This window comes from Glandiceps talaboti, chromosome 11 (assembly GCF_964340395.1).
Source record: "Glandiceps talaboti chromosome 11, keGlaTala1.1, whole genome shotgun sequence".
Lineage (NCBI taxonomy): Eukaryota > Metazoa > Hemichordata > Enteropneusta > Spengelidae > Glandiceps > Glandiceps talaboti.
The window spans coordinates 19,897,202-19,915,649 of NC_135559.1; the positions used below are offsets into that span (position 1 = coordinate 19,897,202).

Here is an 18,448-nt window from a genome sequence, read left to right on the forward strand (position 1 = left end):
AAGCTTGTGACACTTACAATCATTATACAACTCTTCCCTCCCTCTCTCTCTCTCTCTCTCTCTCTCTCTCTCTCTCTCTCTCTCTCTCTCTCTCTCTCTCTCTCTCTCTCTCTCTCTCTCTCTCTCTCTCTCTCTCTCTCCCTCTCTCTCTCTCTCTCTCGATTACTCGCTACTATATGGAACAGGTAAAATGTCAAAAGAAATCTTAAAAGCCCGTTGTTGTGCGAAACTAGTCGAAGATTTAATCCGTTTTTGTACATATTTACCGCTGGAAGTAATTTTAAACCGATTTATTCACACTTCTTAAAGGCATGTAAGCATAATGCATATAATAATGTAAAATTTGCATTTGTTATATTCATAGATTGCATGCCTCCTTCACACGAGCCGCCGACGCATAATTGAGACAGACAATTTTGAGCTCTATTTGATCACGACGTGTATTTATATTGACATATTAACGATACAGGTTGTAGTAATGGGACAATTTATTATATTCTGCGAATGCATTCCTTTTCAACGATCAATATACCGAGTGAGACCAATTGTACACCCGGATCTTAACTACACGCTTATTACTTGGCCGGGGCCCTTTTAAAAAGTAGCGAAATCATATATATGTGTAACATGCTTTGTCTCTGAAGTTACGCCCCAAGCCCTGCGTAACATGTGTCAACGTAGCTTTTACTTTCTTTCATCTTTGCGATTATGTCGATGTTGAAATTAACGTATGACATTTCAGAATATGAACGGTCTTCAGTCACGGAACCCTACATGTATATAAATCGCTTGTTTTTTATACAAAATAGTCCTGGGGCAATACATGTACTATTTTGTCAATACAAAAGTACCTGTTCTATATCTTTGCCTACATCATTATATGTATTGGTCTAATATGATGTTCTCATTCTTACAAGGTAAATCCCGTCGCTTCGATGCGAAGAATATCTACATGTGTGAGGCTCTTTCACACAAGTTACGATTCATATACAGAATCACGCACGTCACAGGCGAAAGAAATTGTTACAGATTTAGTAGGTGACTTACCAAATAAATGACAAATCGACCGCACATCTTTTACTGATGAGAGAGAGAGAGAGAGAGAGAGAGAGAGAGAGAGAGAGAGAGAGAGAGAGAGAGAGAGAGAGAGAGAGAGAGAGAGAGAGAGAGGGGGGGAGGGGGAGAGGGGGAGGGAGAGATAGAGAGAGCTTGTAAATCAATCTTGCTATCTTAAAGGGTCACATATACAGGTGTCGTTTCTTATTGGTTTCTGCTTGTCGTATCACACACTGCCAGTGAACAGTAACTTGCAATGGGCTGCACAATATCAAGTCAGAAGTGCATATAATATTTTTGTCGATCAAAAATAACATTTTCACCTCATCAATTTATATATCTACACAACATAATATATTTATCCCGTTTTACGATGTTTGGTATCGGTGATAGACAAAAACTCGAACTTATCAATGTTAAAGGTGAATTACTGGTGACATACTTGGTCAGAAAACTGCGTGTTTCTGATCGGATTACCCGACATACCTCTAGAGTCACTGTGTAACCCCGACCCTAATGAAGATTGACAAATAACTTTAAATTAAAATAGCGGAAAATTCGAAAACGTTCCAGACCACTTCCCTTTAACTTTGTATTGAACGCTCGGAAACGTGTATATGTATGTTTATATGGACGTTTACCTGGGTGACCGAAAGGGGGTTAATGTTGTATTCCAGAATGTTTTGACCTAGAGGGCCAAAATGACCTTGTACATCTTTTAAAAGCGTTTATGCATGTTCTAAATATCTGAAATGATAGAGGTTCCATTGGGATAAATGCTAATCATAAAGGACACACTTCATCATCTAACATCGCTTTCAGTGTGGATTGTCAAAGGTACCTAAATTCTGTGTAATAGGCCAACATAATTGATTAAATTGTACGTCGCTTACTTTTTCACAACACAATGTTAAAAACCCATCGTGAAACGAAATTTAGTTTTATAATAGAAAATTATCGAAATGAGAAACTTTCAATACGTGTTCATCTTCAAAGTTGAATGTACTAGAATTATTGTGAAGGTCGTCGCATTTCTAAACCTCTCTGAAGTACTTTATTCCTGATTCATACTTTTAGATAACTCACCTATCTCCTCTCGAGTGAGAAAGTAACTCCGCCCTCTATCGACGAGCAAAATGTTGTATCTAGTAGCAGAAATATGTCGGATTCAAAGGATTGGAAAATATCACAGATAAATCTCTATACTGTCATACAGCTGATCTAAAGCAACATATATAGTGTGACATAATTTGCACCATTCATTTGTTATTCACAGTTATGTATGGTTTAAGAAAAACAAAGGAAGCAGATATCAATATTGATTCAATCTTTGTCAATCAATTATAGCAGATATCGTTTTTTAAAAATGGACAGTCATTATTTTACGAGTTTGAACTGCCAGAAAAAAATGCACCACAAAACTAATCGTTAATTATATAATGTATTATCGTTTTTAATCAAAAGATCGTGAAGAAGAAGTATTACACAGAACAGTCGAATTGAAGGTTCATATATCATGTTTCTTCTTCTTTTTTCGAAATGAGGTAAAAGGGATTTATTCGAGATTATATTAAAACCGCGGGTCCAACTAAAATCCTAGGCGTTCTTTGAAGCCTATCACAAACAACAATTAAAGGTAAGGTGTTCTGGGTACCTTCTTAGGCCTACAAAAAATTGTTTGGTTCCAGTTACTCCACCCCCTCCTATTTTTTCACTACCGACGGTAAACTCTTTTTTTACCTATTCGAGAGAGAACAATAATAAAATCGCCAAAGTTGTGAAGTCTCGCTCGCTAGAAATAGTGGATGCGGAAAGTTTTTTTTTATAGCTGACATCAACTTAAAAAGACAATATAAAACAGTTCTTCCAATCTCCAGCGGTTGTATATCTGATGGGAAGAAACCAATAAAACAGAGACCATATGGAAAACAACGGAAAACATCAAAATTCTACCTACCCCACCTATTCTAAAATTGAGCGTAATCGGAACCACACAATTTGTTTAGGCCGTACTAATGCTTACCTAAACTTTTTTAAGGCTAATAGTATTTCGGCAAAAATGTGTTGGTACTTTTAATATAGAACTGTAGCTTCACAAAATGTTGTGCCCAACAACGTACATAACCCTAAGTATGAATTTGGAATCATGGAAGGAGAGAAAATATTCAAAGAAAGAATTCAAAAGCAAAGTATTCATAGCCATAACTTTATTTGTTCAAGACAAAATCTTTGAAGTGGGGATGTTTTTTGCGAGGTGTTGGAAAGTCTGCAACTTACATTACAAGTTATTATCGTTTTCGAGAACAATCAGTGTGTATATGCAACAATATTGCGTGCCCGCTGCTAAATGCAAATAAGTCATTTCATATGTTTATATTTTGTATTGAAATTGCGACTTTCCGACCCTTTCAATCATCCACCGGAAGTGACGAAATGTTGCTGAAAACACATCAAACGTTTAGTAAGAGAAGCAATTATAACTACTAAAGAGTTTACAAATTTGACAAAAGTCCTCAGGTTGCAATTTTATCCAAGCGGAGAGTATTCAGAAAATGATGACTCGCTCTACATCACTATTAGTAGACGTAAAAGAAGGCACCTTATGATCCTGAGATTAATTTCCGTCTCTGGTGAAGAAGTCGTCATCCCGAGGAAGACGTGTATCTTAATTTAGAATAAATTAATAACTACTATAATATATGTACACAAACAATATGCACAGAATAATAACTCCATGTAACGTTTTACATAGAACCCCATTCAAACTATAACTAAAACGATGCTGGCTTGGCGTTTCACTCATGGAACATTACGTTTTTGACACAGGGCTAGACATATTTCAACTCTAGACTAACAATAACAGAGACGCAACAAACACAACAGGATCCTTTGCCCAATCACATTGAACACTGATAAGCATTGCTATTCTTTCACAGTGCAGTAAAAACAGGCTTCTAATGAAAATATTACACATGGACTTGATTTTTTTAATGGCTGCAAATGTATATAACTGATAATCAACATTTTAACTTGACTACTTCTACATCCCCACTGTGTACGGCACCTATGTAATTGTTTCTTATGTATTATACATTGTCTGAGGGTGTATAATAAATGCCATGTTACATGAGTGAAACACCAAGCCTATACCATTTTAGCCGTAAAAGATAAAATCAGGTAAATCAATCATCTCTTGTATAATCCATGTTTGCAACTCTCCCTTCATTGTCTCATTTATATCGATGGGGAGAGTGATTACAAAAATCAACTTTTTTAAGTTTTAAAATGCGGAAAAACAGAACACTCCTTTGTTGCTTGGCAGCATGCTAGTCGATCATTTCCAGTCAATTTCATATTGTCTTTGTACTTCGTTATTCATCGTATGTTTTGCTCTTGCATACATACATTTATAGCATCGTGGTCCTTATGGTCAATCGGCCTATGGACTGGCTGGGACGCCGCCATTCAATTTTTCAGGTTCTAGTACTTCAACGATGTATTTGATGTTATTACTGCTGAACTTATGGTGAGTGTTATCGAATCTCAACGTATCTGCAACGATAGAAAATTAATATAGATTTTAAATTCACACACATCTAGTATTATTATAGTGTTCATTTTTTTATTTGTGCATTGAAATACAACCAACCCTATAAATGTGAAGATATGAATTTCTGAAGTTCAATCCGGATTTTAGATCCACCCGTGGTCAGTTACAACCGTTTCAGATGTGATTTAGATATGTATGTGTTCAGAACGTTATGCTATCAATTAAATGATACAATGTAATTAAAACTGCCTATGCGGAAAGCGTCGAAAATCTTCTCCTTATCACATTATCAAACCAATATGTACAAGGCAACAGTGTTTGGCTCTGATGTAAGTGCACGCAACATTTTTATCAGTTTGTTTATATCTGTAAAAGTTCTATTGTTGTACAGGATCTAGGATATGACCAACTTTCACAGACATAAATAATTCACTTTTAATTGTCCACCACCGATAAACCGACGTTCAGACGACTGGCATCTCTAAATAACGCCCGACACGGTTATGGTTTGTGTAGATGCAATGCTACAGATCTCACAGGTACTGCCGTTCATTGACATGAATAACATAAGGAATTCTTTGTATGAATTAAAAACATTTAGATCTGGATTTTCTCCCTTTTAATTTGTATAAATGGCTTCACGTTTACAATTATACACATTGTATATATGTGCGATATTCAAACATGCAGATTTCGAAAAGTGACTATTGGTTCAAAATAAATGGCAAGATAATGGATACTTAACACATTTTTTTATATTTTAATAGATATTGACTTACACTTTCCAGTTTTTTCACAAGATAGGCTACCATCCTCGAAGACTAAGTGTGAATTATGCTTCTCCAGTGGAATCACAACTTCTTCATTGTCGTTGTTATTTTTATAGAAAACGCCAAATTGCATACTATCATCGCTCTTGAATACCCATCTGTCGGAACAAAACATTCAAAGTTACTTTATTAATGATAGTGTTTGCTTTTGGTGGCGGTGGTAGTGGCGGTGGTGGTGGTGGTGGTGGTGGTGGTGGTAGTGGCGGTGGTGGTGGTTGGTTGGTTGGTTTTGGTGGTGGTGGTGGTGGTGGTGGTGGTGGTGGTGGTAGTGGTGGTCGCACAGTTTTTGACACTGATGTCGGTAGTGGTGATGGTGGTGGTGGTGGTGGTGGTGGTGGTGGTGGTAGTAGTGATGATGAAGATGATGATGATGATGATGATGATGATGATGATGATGATGATGATGATGATGATGATGATGATGATGATGATACAACTTACCTGATTATACTACCAGGAAATTCAACATCAAGGTTTACATCCTGTTTGGAACCATACTTTACTGATACTTCAACTAAATTTTTTTCTTCTGGACAGATAATTTCCTGTGAATAATACGACTTTGGCACTTCACCACCTAGACAGACCTGTGATAAAAAGACATCGATAACAATTATGACGTAAGCTTTATCATGTAAATCTAGCGATGACGTAAACCCTGTCATGGGAAAAAAATTATTTATGACGTAGGCCAGGAAATCCTTGTAATTACAACAGCAGGGAGAGTTTTATCCATCCTTGTTATTGTTCTAAAGATAGAAATTTTCGAAATGCTTGGGGTCGTAAACAGACATTAAACATTAACAGTACTAACAGGTAAAACAGTCATCTATGCAAATATTGACCCGACCCTTGAGAACTGGCCTCGCTCCAGAGTTATAGATACATAATGTAAGCTATATATACACAAAGGTCATTGCACTGCTCACCAATTTACAAACACTTACTGTTCAATACACGTCAATTTGATAAAGTTAATATACCAATTTAGTAATACAAATATTATTCCACTATGTAAAGTAGCTACAGAATGTTCATAATTATATTATTGGTACCGTAAATATAGTACATTACAATACATGGCATTTCTCTTTATTTATTGTTGAATAATCTATCATCCGGCTGCTGTAAATAAGTATTTGTATTGCAGCAGATAGTATGGTTAGTACCAATAATAGTTTTGTTATCCACTATGCTGGTACCGTTATCAAAATATGATTATAGCGTAAGTACCTCCTTGTTGTGATGTACCTATACAATACAACGTTACAATATGTAAAAACAGTTTGTGAAAGTATTGTGTACCAAAATTAATGTTATATTACGTCAAGTTATGCCAGTTTTCGTTCTAAACATAAAATATATTTATGTAGTATGCTGACTCCTTTGTGGTGTTTTGTTGGTTGTTGTTTGTTTGTTTGTTTGTTTGTTTGTTTGTTTGTTTGTCTGTTGGTTGGTTGGTTTGGTTTGGTTATTTATTGTTTGCTGTTTTACATTTTGTGAACATATTGAGACAATTTATAGGTGATTGATAATTATAACCTTGTTAGTTTTATTGTTATATAATAAAGAAACACGTGTCATAGATACAAATACAAATCAAGGCTATTTAAAATTAGGTATGTACGTGTGATGAATTCCAAATAGCACTACTCTATTACGATATTTCTATAACTGAGAGAATTTGAAAACACTATCTGACAAACATTAAAGGAAAACTGCAGAGCGACTACAAGATAAATTAGTATTTTGTTCGAATTTGTATTTCTCTTGTATTCATTTTGTGTCATATGTTTCTTTGAAATTGTAGATCATTTTTGTTATCTGGTGAAATAAATTTCATTTATTCATTCATTCAATCATTCATTCATTCATTCATCCATTCATCCACTCATTCATTCATTCATTCATTCATTCATTCATTCATTCATCCACTCATTCATTCATTCATCCACTCATTCATTCATTCATTCATTCATTCAAGAAATGTATTAAGTAAAAACTAATATAGTAGTATCTTCAATATTTTAAAGGACTTTACGAGTATGACATACTATCTCTTCTGATGCATATTGAGCGCGCGCGTGTGTGTGTGTGTGTCTGTGTGTGTGTGTGTGTGTGTGTGAGAGAGAGAGAGAGAGAGAGAGAGAGAGAGAGAGAGAGAGAGAGAGAGAGAGAGAGAGAGAGAGAATGTGTTTTAATTTTGTAAATGCAAAACCCACAATGCAATGCACAAATGCAATTTTTACCTTGCTTGGGCACATAGGGTTTCCATCTGGATCCTTCATAGTACCACCCCAGTGCTCTGGAAGACTTTCAGCAGGAACCTCCTTCAAAATCTCATCTTTGAAGTTGTCTATATATGAAACAGATATCTGTATGTGAGTTGTCAACCAAAGTACTATTCTGTAATTGTCCACATACAATATTACTTAATTGAGATATTAAGACCACCACCACCACCATCACCATCATCATCATCATCATCATCATCATCATCATCATCATCACCATCATCATCATCATCATCGTCATCATCATCATCACCATCATCATCATCATCATCATTATCATCATCACCATCGTCATCACCATCATCATCATCATCATCGCCTTCCTTATCAGCAACAATAACATAATGATCACCATCACTACCATCATCACCATCATCATCATCATCATCATCATTATCATCGCCTTCCTTATCAGCAGCAATAACATAATGATCACCATCACTACCATCATCATCATTATCACCATCATCATCATCATCATCATCATCATCATCATCTTCATCATCATCACCACATCATCACCACCATCATCATCATCATCATCATCGCCTTCCTTATCAGCAACAATTACATAATGATCATCACTACCATCATCATCACCATCACAATCATCACCATAATTATCACCATCATCATCACCACCACCAACGAGTTTTCATCACCATCACAACTACCATTGCATCTTCATCAACATCATCATAACCAACAACATCAACAACAACAACAACAACAACACCAAGATCATTCACATATATCAGAACTCGATATACCCACTACTACATTGTTTTCAGTTTTCAGGTTGAAAAATCTCTGAAATAGTCTCTAACGTACTGTAATCAACATTAAAAATACATGTATAGAATTTAGTAATAAAATCTTACGTCCTAAAACTTTGATCTTCTTCCTAGTTTCTGGATCTATAAAAGGTTTAAGTATCTTGTAGCACACAGGAAATATCATTGGCGATCGTACTATAATAATGGACTTCATTGTCTCGGGATAATTAGCTTCGGCTAGTTTGCAGTACTGAGGAAGAGAATAAACAAAGGGAAATATCACCATATATGGATGAGGATTGGATAATTATTTTGGAATTCTAATTCATGAAACAATTTTATTATGGCATTATGGCTTATACATATACCTACTTGGAAAATCAATGTGAAACAACATCGATAAAATCTGTGTTTGTAACTTGCAGTACTCTGCAAAATACCAGAAATATTTGTAAAATCTTTGTTATTGTACGTACAATAACAAAACATTTTACATTTTTTAATGTTTTACAATTTGAGTTACAAACAAGGACTTGGTATGTATTGTTTCACATTGAATTTTCAAGTCATGATAAAATTGTTTTTATAAATTAAAAATCCAAAATAAATACCCACTCTTCTTCCACATGACCACATTGCTTTTAAATCATAGAGTTATTGAATCTATACTGTCATGCTTTCTGTCATTTTAATCAATCACTTGGTTTAGTCAATCGATGGATAGATGATGCAGTCAATCAGTCTGTTAATTTATCAGTAAAACACGCGATCATCCTTTCATTCATGTTAATTTCTCAACTATTCGTTTGTTCAGAAAATAATCACTCGGGCATTAATCTATGCAGTCATATTTAAAACAGGCATGTATGCTAATACATCAATAATTATTAACTTTTAATGACCAGTATATAGAACAATAATGTTCTCATCCAATTAGTCATCAGTAACCTATTAAGTCAATCAATCAATCAATCATCACCCAGTCAAAATACTCAAACATCAATCATTTGATTGGCTAATTAATATGTAACACAATCATTTAGCATGAATCGAACCAATCATTTGGCATGTACTATAATTTAGTATATGAGTAGAAACAAATCACTAAATATGAGTGGGACACGTTAATAGGCCAATCAGCTAAATGATTAAGAGATTTTAACAGTCGTAGTTGGTCAGTCCTTTAACAATCTTCAAAACCTGACATGTGCAATAGTTCATAAAACAGTCGGTGACTTTTGTCTGTCAATACATGTTCCTTTGCTAATATGTATTGACAGTAACCAGGTACTGTGTATGTTTAGCTACGTTCTGTCACTCTGTAATCGAATTAGTAACGTTCCGTCTTTCGTACACTTCCATAAATCTTTTCTTTATCAGTCAAAGGTCAGTAACCATGACAACATAACACCCACCTGTATAATGAGGTCTACTGCAGGTTTCCAAAGGTGTCTTGTACCGAGGTGGTCCAGATCAGCCACGTATACCATGCCTTCTATTCTCCTGCCTTCCTATAGATTTACAAGTTAATATAGAGGGCGAGGTCAGCGTTTACATCATTACGATTCAATGAGTGCAATTGTCCTGATATGTTTCAATTTACATTTTGAAAATAATCCATTTGTATACTTCCTTTTTTCCCCACCACACACACACGCACACACGCACGCACACACACACATACACACACACACACACACATACATACATACATACATACATACATACATACATACATACATACATACATACATACATACGTACATACGTACGTACGTACATACATACATACATACATACATACATACATACATACATATATACATACAACATGTACATACATACATACATACATACATACATACATACATACATACATACATACATACATGCATACATGCATACATGCATACATGCGTACATACGTACATACGTACATACATACATACATACATACATACATACATACATACATATCAGAGAGAGGTGGGGTACAGTAACAGGAAGTATTGAGTAAGCACGCCACACCCAGCCCTATCTCCATCCCGTAACCACAATACAAGGTCATGCAATGTGAAATATCCATGTTGGCAATTACGTATACATCATACCAAACACAACGCATCACGCGAAATATCTTCATTAAAATTATCGGTCACCAATACTATTCTGTCGATCTGTATGTGACATGCATGTACATGTATACACATATTGTCTCTAAATTCGTCCAATAATGGATGCATATACATATCTCTAATCGACCTCTTTAAATTAGTTTGTGGCAACAGTTGAAAACACAACCACCAGTAAATTCTGGTTTCCCAAAGTTCATATTTATTTGCAGTTGGCCTACCTCTTCTGACCTTTTTGGAAGCTCTTCGTCATAAAATTTCTCCATGAACTTCATTCTTGATTTCAGTATATCTCTGGCCTTGACACAGCGTAGCAACCCTAGATATCAAAATACCAGCATTTTAACCAAGGCTTTCCCCCCACAATTCAGTACATAATAAACGTGCCACTCAAGACTCTAACACTGAAATTACTTGTACTAGGGTTAATTATACAAACCCCTGTTACAGCTGTATTAATTAGCTGCAACTGGAAAGGATTTTTTAATGTATAGTAAGGTAAAATAACAAACTTGTGACATCGTACATCGTTACAACAAGACAGTTTTTGGTGACATATCGAAAACCAAGCTTTCGCTCAAGATTTAAACTTGCCACTACACTATCTACAGATAATACTGATTACTAATTAGCAGACACGGTGTTCTTTTTTATGACATCGATCTATTTTTAGCGAAGTTACATTCGGTTATGTGATGAAAAAAATGTCTAAGTTGCAGTTAGTGTAGGTTTAAGCTATTTCACAAAATAACGATTTGACTAAATTTTGCAAACCTTTTGTAAAAATTCAAACAAATTTTGAACGGAGAGATCAGTAATTAAAGCTGATCGATGGCAAAATGAATTGATACAATTATTTTAGCAGTGCCATCTTGTTTTCTAAAGGAAATAAATTACGAATAAAAATATCAAAGTATTGTTTGTCTGGCGGTGAAAATTTATTCAGTCGCATTTTGTAAATCATGGCGTGGGCTGTTTCTATATTGCCGCCGTGTGCCAGTTTAGTACGTAATTCATTTCTGTAAGAGTTTGTTTTCGAAATAAATCATTTGATACAACGGATGTGGTATTTTTCTTTAGTTTAGGTCGGGTATTGATTAAATACAAACCATATGTGACTTCGTATTGTGCAGTTCGGTTTTTCATAATGCGGAGTACAAATGTAAAACTCTCCGATGTGTTTTCACCATTGATTGACTGAACTTTGGCAGGGGAGTTTTCAAAATGTACGCATTGAAACAAAAATCAAGGTGAAGTTCAATAGAGATTTACCTTTTGCGTCGATGTTACCCATAGGATCAATGAATACAGGGGAACCCTCCTTATCTGGCCCAACGAAACCACCTGGAAAATATTTCGTTAGGACCTGAAAATAAGGAAAAATGATACATTATTTGATGCTAATCGGATAGTCATCACTATCAGTAGGCTGGTTCAGAAAATAGGTGAATATGGCAGGAATGTGTTAGTTATATGTGTGCTGTGTTGTGCTGTGTTGTGCTGTGATGTGGTGTGATGTGATGTGATGAGATGTGATGTGATGTGATGTGACGTGACGTGACGTGACGTACTGAAATGTGATTTGATGTGACGTGACTTGATGTGATGTGCTGTATGTAATGTGATGTGATGTGATGTGACGTGACTTGATGTGATGTGATATGATGTGATGTGATGTGATTTTATATCGGGATGGGATGCGTTGCATGTTGGATCGTATATCGACCTCTTAATATAATACCATACACAATCCAAGTTATTGTCTTTGAACACAAAATATGGATTATATACCCTGGTCGTTCTACATCACGATAACCCATGTCAACTTCACCGGTACTCAAAATATGAGTCGAAATATTAAAATCACCATTATTTTTTTTCCAATTTTTCGTAAATTATGCTCGAGGAGGTTTAATCTCATTATTACCCGATATTTTTCTTCATCCAGCCAGACAATACGCGTGGCCTTGCCACTTTTCCTCTAGGGACTTAGTGACAACACCCCCAAAAATAAAAGATCACTCGCATTTTTCTTGGCTGAACCACAGGGTAAAGGACAAATAATCAATTTTGTACTCGCGATTTTACGGATTTCTAATATTATTTTCTCTACATTTCAAATAAAAGTTTTAAATATTGTTTCCTCTCACCCCCCCCCCACCACCACCACCATCATCATCATCATTATCATCATCATCATCGCCTTCCTTATCAACAATTACATAATGATCATCACTACCACCATCATCACCATCACAATCATCATCATAATTATCACCATCATCATCACCACCACCGAGTTTTCATCACCATCACAACTACCATTGATTCTTCATCAACATCATCAATATCATCATCATCATCATCATCATCATCATCATCACCACCACCACCAACACCGCCAACAACAACAACAACAGCAACACCACCACCACCACCACCACCACCACCACCAAGATCATTCACATATATCAGAACTCGATATCCCCACTACTACATTGTTTTCAGTTTTCAGGTTAAAAAATCTCTGAAATCGTCTCTAAAGTACTGTAATCAACATTAAAAATACATGTATAGAATTTAGTGATAAAATCTTAGCCTGTTGATGTAATATAGTCAATTCACAAAGGTCAGCCATCCACAACTACATGTTGCTGTAACAGTTCTGTCTGTCCAAATTAAATCCGCGACTGGAGTCGGTGAATATGGGGAAGTGATGTGTGTGAACCATTTAATAGCCAAACACACTTTTTAACTGTTAAGTTGCCATTCACCGCTGTTGTTGCTTTCATTTTAATTGCACGTGACTTTGTGATATTTGCATCGTGTACGTGTTCTGACTTGTATTGCTTTGATTGTGTATCTATATTTAGTTTTCTGACATACATTTGTTATTACACGTCATCATACAAAATTCAATCAGGGGATGTTTTATTTGTCATGTCATGTACTAAGTTAACTTCTTGAAATATAATTCAGTGTCTTGATCGTAGCTTAAAATATTTCTCAAGGTTTACCTCTGGGTCTTCAAAGTCTTCCATCACTGTATCCAACTTCCATTTATCCCTGACTTCCATGTGCTATATCGTTTTAAAGATGAAGATAAAAACATAGGTTTAGTTGTCATGTACACTGAGGATAACTTTAAAGTGGCCATATATGGATGCATATTTATTTTTGGATTTTTCTTCACAAAACAACTTTACCACGTTTTATCATCCTTATGGCCACTCTAAACACGACACATTGATATGATTCAATTGATTTTATCATTTGTGTACAGTATTCATACCGATGTCAAAAATTCGAGAACGGTTAAATGAATCTTAATTCAATGGTATCCTGCCGTGCTTACCTGATACAAATAACATGATGGAGCACGGTGCCGAATCAGTGGGAATTAAAGTACTTATCATAAAAAATAGGGCATGGTTGTTACAAATGGATTAAAATCACGAAACCTGACACAAAATGTCGTTTGGCTCGACAGAGATCTTACTACTAACATTACTATAGTACGTTATATCGTCTGGCACAATAAAAAACTCACCAACAGTGTTACATTTTATCGTCTGGCTCAAAAAATCTTACCAACACTGCTACACATTTTATCATCAGGCTCAACAAAAATCTTACCAACACTGCTACATTTCATCTTCTGGCTCAACAAAAATCTTACTAACACTGCTACATTTTATCGTCTGGCTCAACGAAATCTTACCAACATTACATTTTATCGTCTGGCTCAACAAAAATCTTAAGGCCCGGTTACACGATGCAACTTAACTAGCAACGCACCATGCAATTCGTCGAATGCGACGAATTGCCGCGTACTCGTGTACTCGCCCCGTTGCAGGGTCTTGCGACGTCGCAAGGTGTGTGTCGGTTTCCTTGCGACTCGTCGCAAGTTGCTTCTCGAGTTGCTTCGTGAGTTGCACCGTGTAACCACTCGCGTCGCAAGTAATAACCTTTGCCATATACCTACATGTCAGATGATGTTCAATGTTATGGCTGCCGTGTTTTTAGTATGAATATTCTATTTCGGCAAGTATTTTTGTTATAATTTCGATTTATCACACAATTACCACTTATCAATAGTATACAACGTCTATGAATGCTTGATCTCCGCTGAATATCATTTTATTTCTAACTTTAATGCAAGTAGCGACGTCGGAAAGATCAACATCGCCCTAAACGAACTTCGAATTGAATGTGTTTACTATCGATACCTCAACAAATTTTCAGTCATTTTATTGGTAAATATTAGTAATTTTATAGCGATTCTGCCAAATTCCTGCCGCTAGAAGACTTGACCTCTATGACCTGTAACTTTTATATATAGAACGCATGTGCAACAGTTAGCTCGTGCGACTCACCATGTAACTAGCTGCTTCGTGTACGCGCTCCGTCGCAGTTGCTAGCCTCGTCGCATGCGACGAATTGCTTCATGAGTTGCATCGTGTAACAATGCTACATTTTACCACTTTGCTCTTCAAATCAGTCATGGTAAAGTTTTTGTTGAGCCAAACGATACAATGTGGCGCTGTTATCAATAATTTTGTCGAACCAGACGATGTTTTGTTTCAGGTTCGTGATTTTAATAGTAATTTCCTGGTGTTTTGGTGATGAGACCAATATGTCACTTATCAAATCAACATGGGCAGTTCTGGGGCACCAAAGTTATTTTTCTTAAGATTTTTCTTTCATTGTGATCTGAATAAGATATACTTACAGCTCTGAGCATTTCCTCGGCTTTCGCAAGATCAAAACTCCTTGCTGAAATATGATAGAAGTATTATAAAGTTGGATCAAAGTATGGGTACTACCATTATCATTGGGAAGTTTGTTTACCATAAGATTTTGATCTCGTTATGTGTTCATGTCTGAATGCCACATATTACATTTATAACTAATTCATTTAGTTTGTGATGGTTTTTACGACACTTTGGCCATTACCAGTATCGGACAATGCAAGATTTCGTTGAATCTCAGACCACTAGTTAGTGGTCTGAGGTTGAACATGACGGGATTGGCCGGCACAAACCATGTATCTAGGCATGGAAGTAGTTATAGTTCCATGATCTAGGCTAATCCCCTGAACGCGGACAAATTCCGCGTTTCCGAATTAATGACTTATGACCACCCAGAGACTAAAGAAACTACCGATCAAGTGGAACAAAAGATCACAATGTTTGTACCCCCCGCAAACCCGTGGGATTGAAACCTGGGCAAACAGTGATATTTGTCAGAGCAATCACCGATTGACAGTCAGTTCACACCTCAAGTAAGGTATCTTTTCATATGGAAATGATTTCGAACCTACAGCGTTTGTACTGGGGAATCTTGGCATGGAATGTGTCAAAACGACAATTTATTGTCCCACGTTGAAAAATGTGGTTGTTTCTTACTTGTTTACATATTATTTATTCATATTACGAACATTTCAGGTGACTGATATATATATATATTATTACCATATTTTCGCACCTCTTATTTCAATAGTTTCCATAGTTTTTTTTACAAAGAACTGCTTAGGGATGATCGCACAATGTCGCACAAGCTCAATAAACGAACTTCGTTTGTTTAGGACAAAAAAAAACTTCCCTTCCCCTGAACGAACATTCACAAGTGAAACATCAAACGTTTATATATGATGTAATCCATGATGAAGATTGTAGCAGTCACACCACTACGATCGATGCAAATGTAAAAACATTCTGGTAAACACATTAAATTACTGCTAGAAACCCAGTATTGTGCATCACATTAACATCAGTCTCAGTAGTAAATACAGAACCTGTTATCATTAAAGGCGTGAAAGTTCGGCAATCTCATTGACGCCAGTCCCTCTCGCCCCTAAACGGACGAAGTTCACTTATTGAGCTTGTGCGACAAAGTGCGATCATCCCTTAATTAGTACAGGTGAAAAATAACATATTTATCAATGTGTCGAAATATTCATTTCTCGCCTCACTTTGAAAATGTAATTACTTCCGACTACTTCCAACAGTGATTAATATGTGTACACATGGACCTATAGCTATACAGGATGAGTATATGCTATCATAGCATATGACAATCCTGCCAAGTCGGAATGTGAACTCCAACTGTATAGTAAATTTCTCAATACCGTACAACAACGCAGAAACTAGTACTACTAGTAATAAGAAACTGGACATGCCACTACACAAGATAGCAAGATTGAATGAGTACAATTTCTTGCTACAGTTTGCCTGAATGTAATGAACTACACATGGCACCATACAGACATCAAATGAACACAGCAAAGGACATTTTACGCCCTTCATTGGGTGTTCGATACAAAGAAAAACATCGGCGCCCGAACGTATGCATTGAGTTGCAATACATTTACATGGTTTATTTCATTTAGACTAAATTGCCATACATTTTGCTGTTGAAGTGTGGGATATGCAGTTTCTTATTGGTTTCTGCATGGTTGTATCAAACAGAAAAGCTGCACGGTATTGTGAAATTCACTGTACTTGTTATCAAAAAGTGGTTTGTGTTTTTTCAGTGTCAAGTGTCAAAAAAGACCGGAACACAACAGACTTTGTTAAGATGTATTGTGGCAAATTCCACACACCAATGACATTATGTTTCTTTATAGGCATGGGTTGACAAATTTTTGCTGCCTTCGTTCAACTGACACTATATTATAGACCGGATATTTTAGGCCAGTCACTCATTACAAATATAGGAAGCCTAATTAAGTGAAGTTAAATTTACTGTGTTAAAAGTAAACCGAGAATTTTACGTACCTCTAAGCCAGCGAAGACAATAGTAATCGTCATGTTGCGGTTTAAGAACATCGGAACAATTCGTCTTGAACTGAGGAAGGAAGGAAATGTGAATCAGTCACAAAGCAATGAATTTAACTTTATATATTAAAAGAACTCAAGGTGACACTAGCTGAGTTTACACGTGTTTTATTGAAGTGAAAATACTTGCATAACACATCAATAAAGCTATTCTAGTAGTATGTTAATGTCAATACATGCCTTGTGTGACAGTAAAATCAATTGTCTTCTATGACATTACAATAGGAAACTTGCAATCCAGACTGAGCATGCTCAGACGCAAAGGACTATGGGATTATCTGTGGTTATCGCAATACCTAATCGGGAGCTACCGATAAAAAAACCTCCCACAATAGTCAGGGTAAACTATGAACTGACCATTCGTGGTTGCAAACAATGTAAAAGTATCGTTTACAGTAACAATATTAGTAGTATTTATTATCACATTTCCCATGATGCAACATTCAACATGGCAGGTTTGCAAGTTCCCTATTCCGGCATTGTCAGACGAATTAATTGCATTGTAATGATTTCCTCAACATGTTTACGTATAATGAAATTACGTCCTCGAACCTTTCTTAGTTACGTCTTAACGCAAGGTTTGAGTTTTGGCGATTAGGTAAGCTTCAGTAAATAGAATAGAATGAGATTGAGTTTTTAAATATGCAGCGATTGATCGTGATGATGTTCATTTGCCCAAGTGACGACTGAGAATTGGATAATTCAACAGTCTACTGGTCTATCTTGCCCAAGGACTTTAGTCACTCAGAAACAAACGGCAGCGATGGGGCTCGAACCTGCAACGTGCAGATTCCAAGCCGACCACTCTAACCATCATGTCTCCACTAAATAAAAGAAATGTAAAGAGGACAACGGGCCAGTTCTTCTTTTTACACATGCCATGTTCTTGTTAGATTAATCGGGTCTATAATCACGTGTAACAACCACATGACGACTGATTCCGATTCACATCCGATAATTAATTGTTCATC

At 36.1% G+C, this 18,448-nt stretch overlaps 1 protein-coding gene across 1 annotated transcript in view; it reads right to left on the reverse strand.

Annotated features, from left to right (window-relative positions):
- Positions 1-2,612: 2,612 nt before the first annotated feature.
- Positions 2,613-18,448, reverse strand: part of LOC144442342 (SEC14-like protein 2) — a 25,199-nt gene continuing 9,363 nt past the window's right edge. Inside the window, exons 2-12 of the mRNA XM_078131658.1 lie at positions 17,418-17,487; positions 15,371-15,414; positions 13,656-13,718; positions 11,911-12,004; positions 10,860-10,957; positions 9,922-10,017; positions 8,612-8,756; positions 7,686-7,792; positions 5,878-6,023; positions 5,386-5,534; positions 2,613-4,608 (exon numbers count right to left, since the gene is read on the reverse strand). Coding sequence (XP_077987784.1) covers positions 4,496-4,608; positions 5,386-5,534; positions 5,878-6,023; positions 7,686-7,792; positions 8,612-8,756; positions 9,922-10,017; positions 10,860-10,957; positions 11,911-12,004; positions 13,656-13,718; positions 15,371-15,414; positions 17,418-17,487 — 1,125 coding nt within the window. The 3' untranslated portion in view covers positions 2,613-4,495. The remainder of the gene's footprint in view (positions 4,609-5,385; positions 5,535-5,877; positions 6,024-7,685; positions 7,793-8,611; positions 8,757-9,921; positions 10,018-10,859; positions 10,958-11,910; positions 12,005-13,655; positions 13,719-15,370; positions 15,415-17,417; positions 17,488-18,448) is intronic.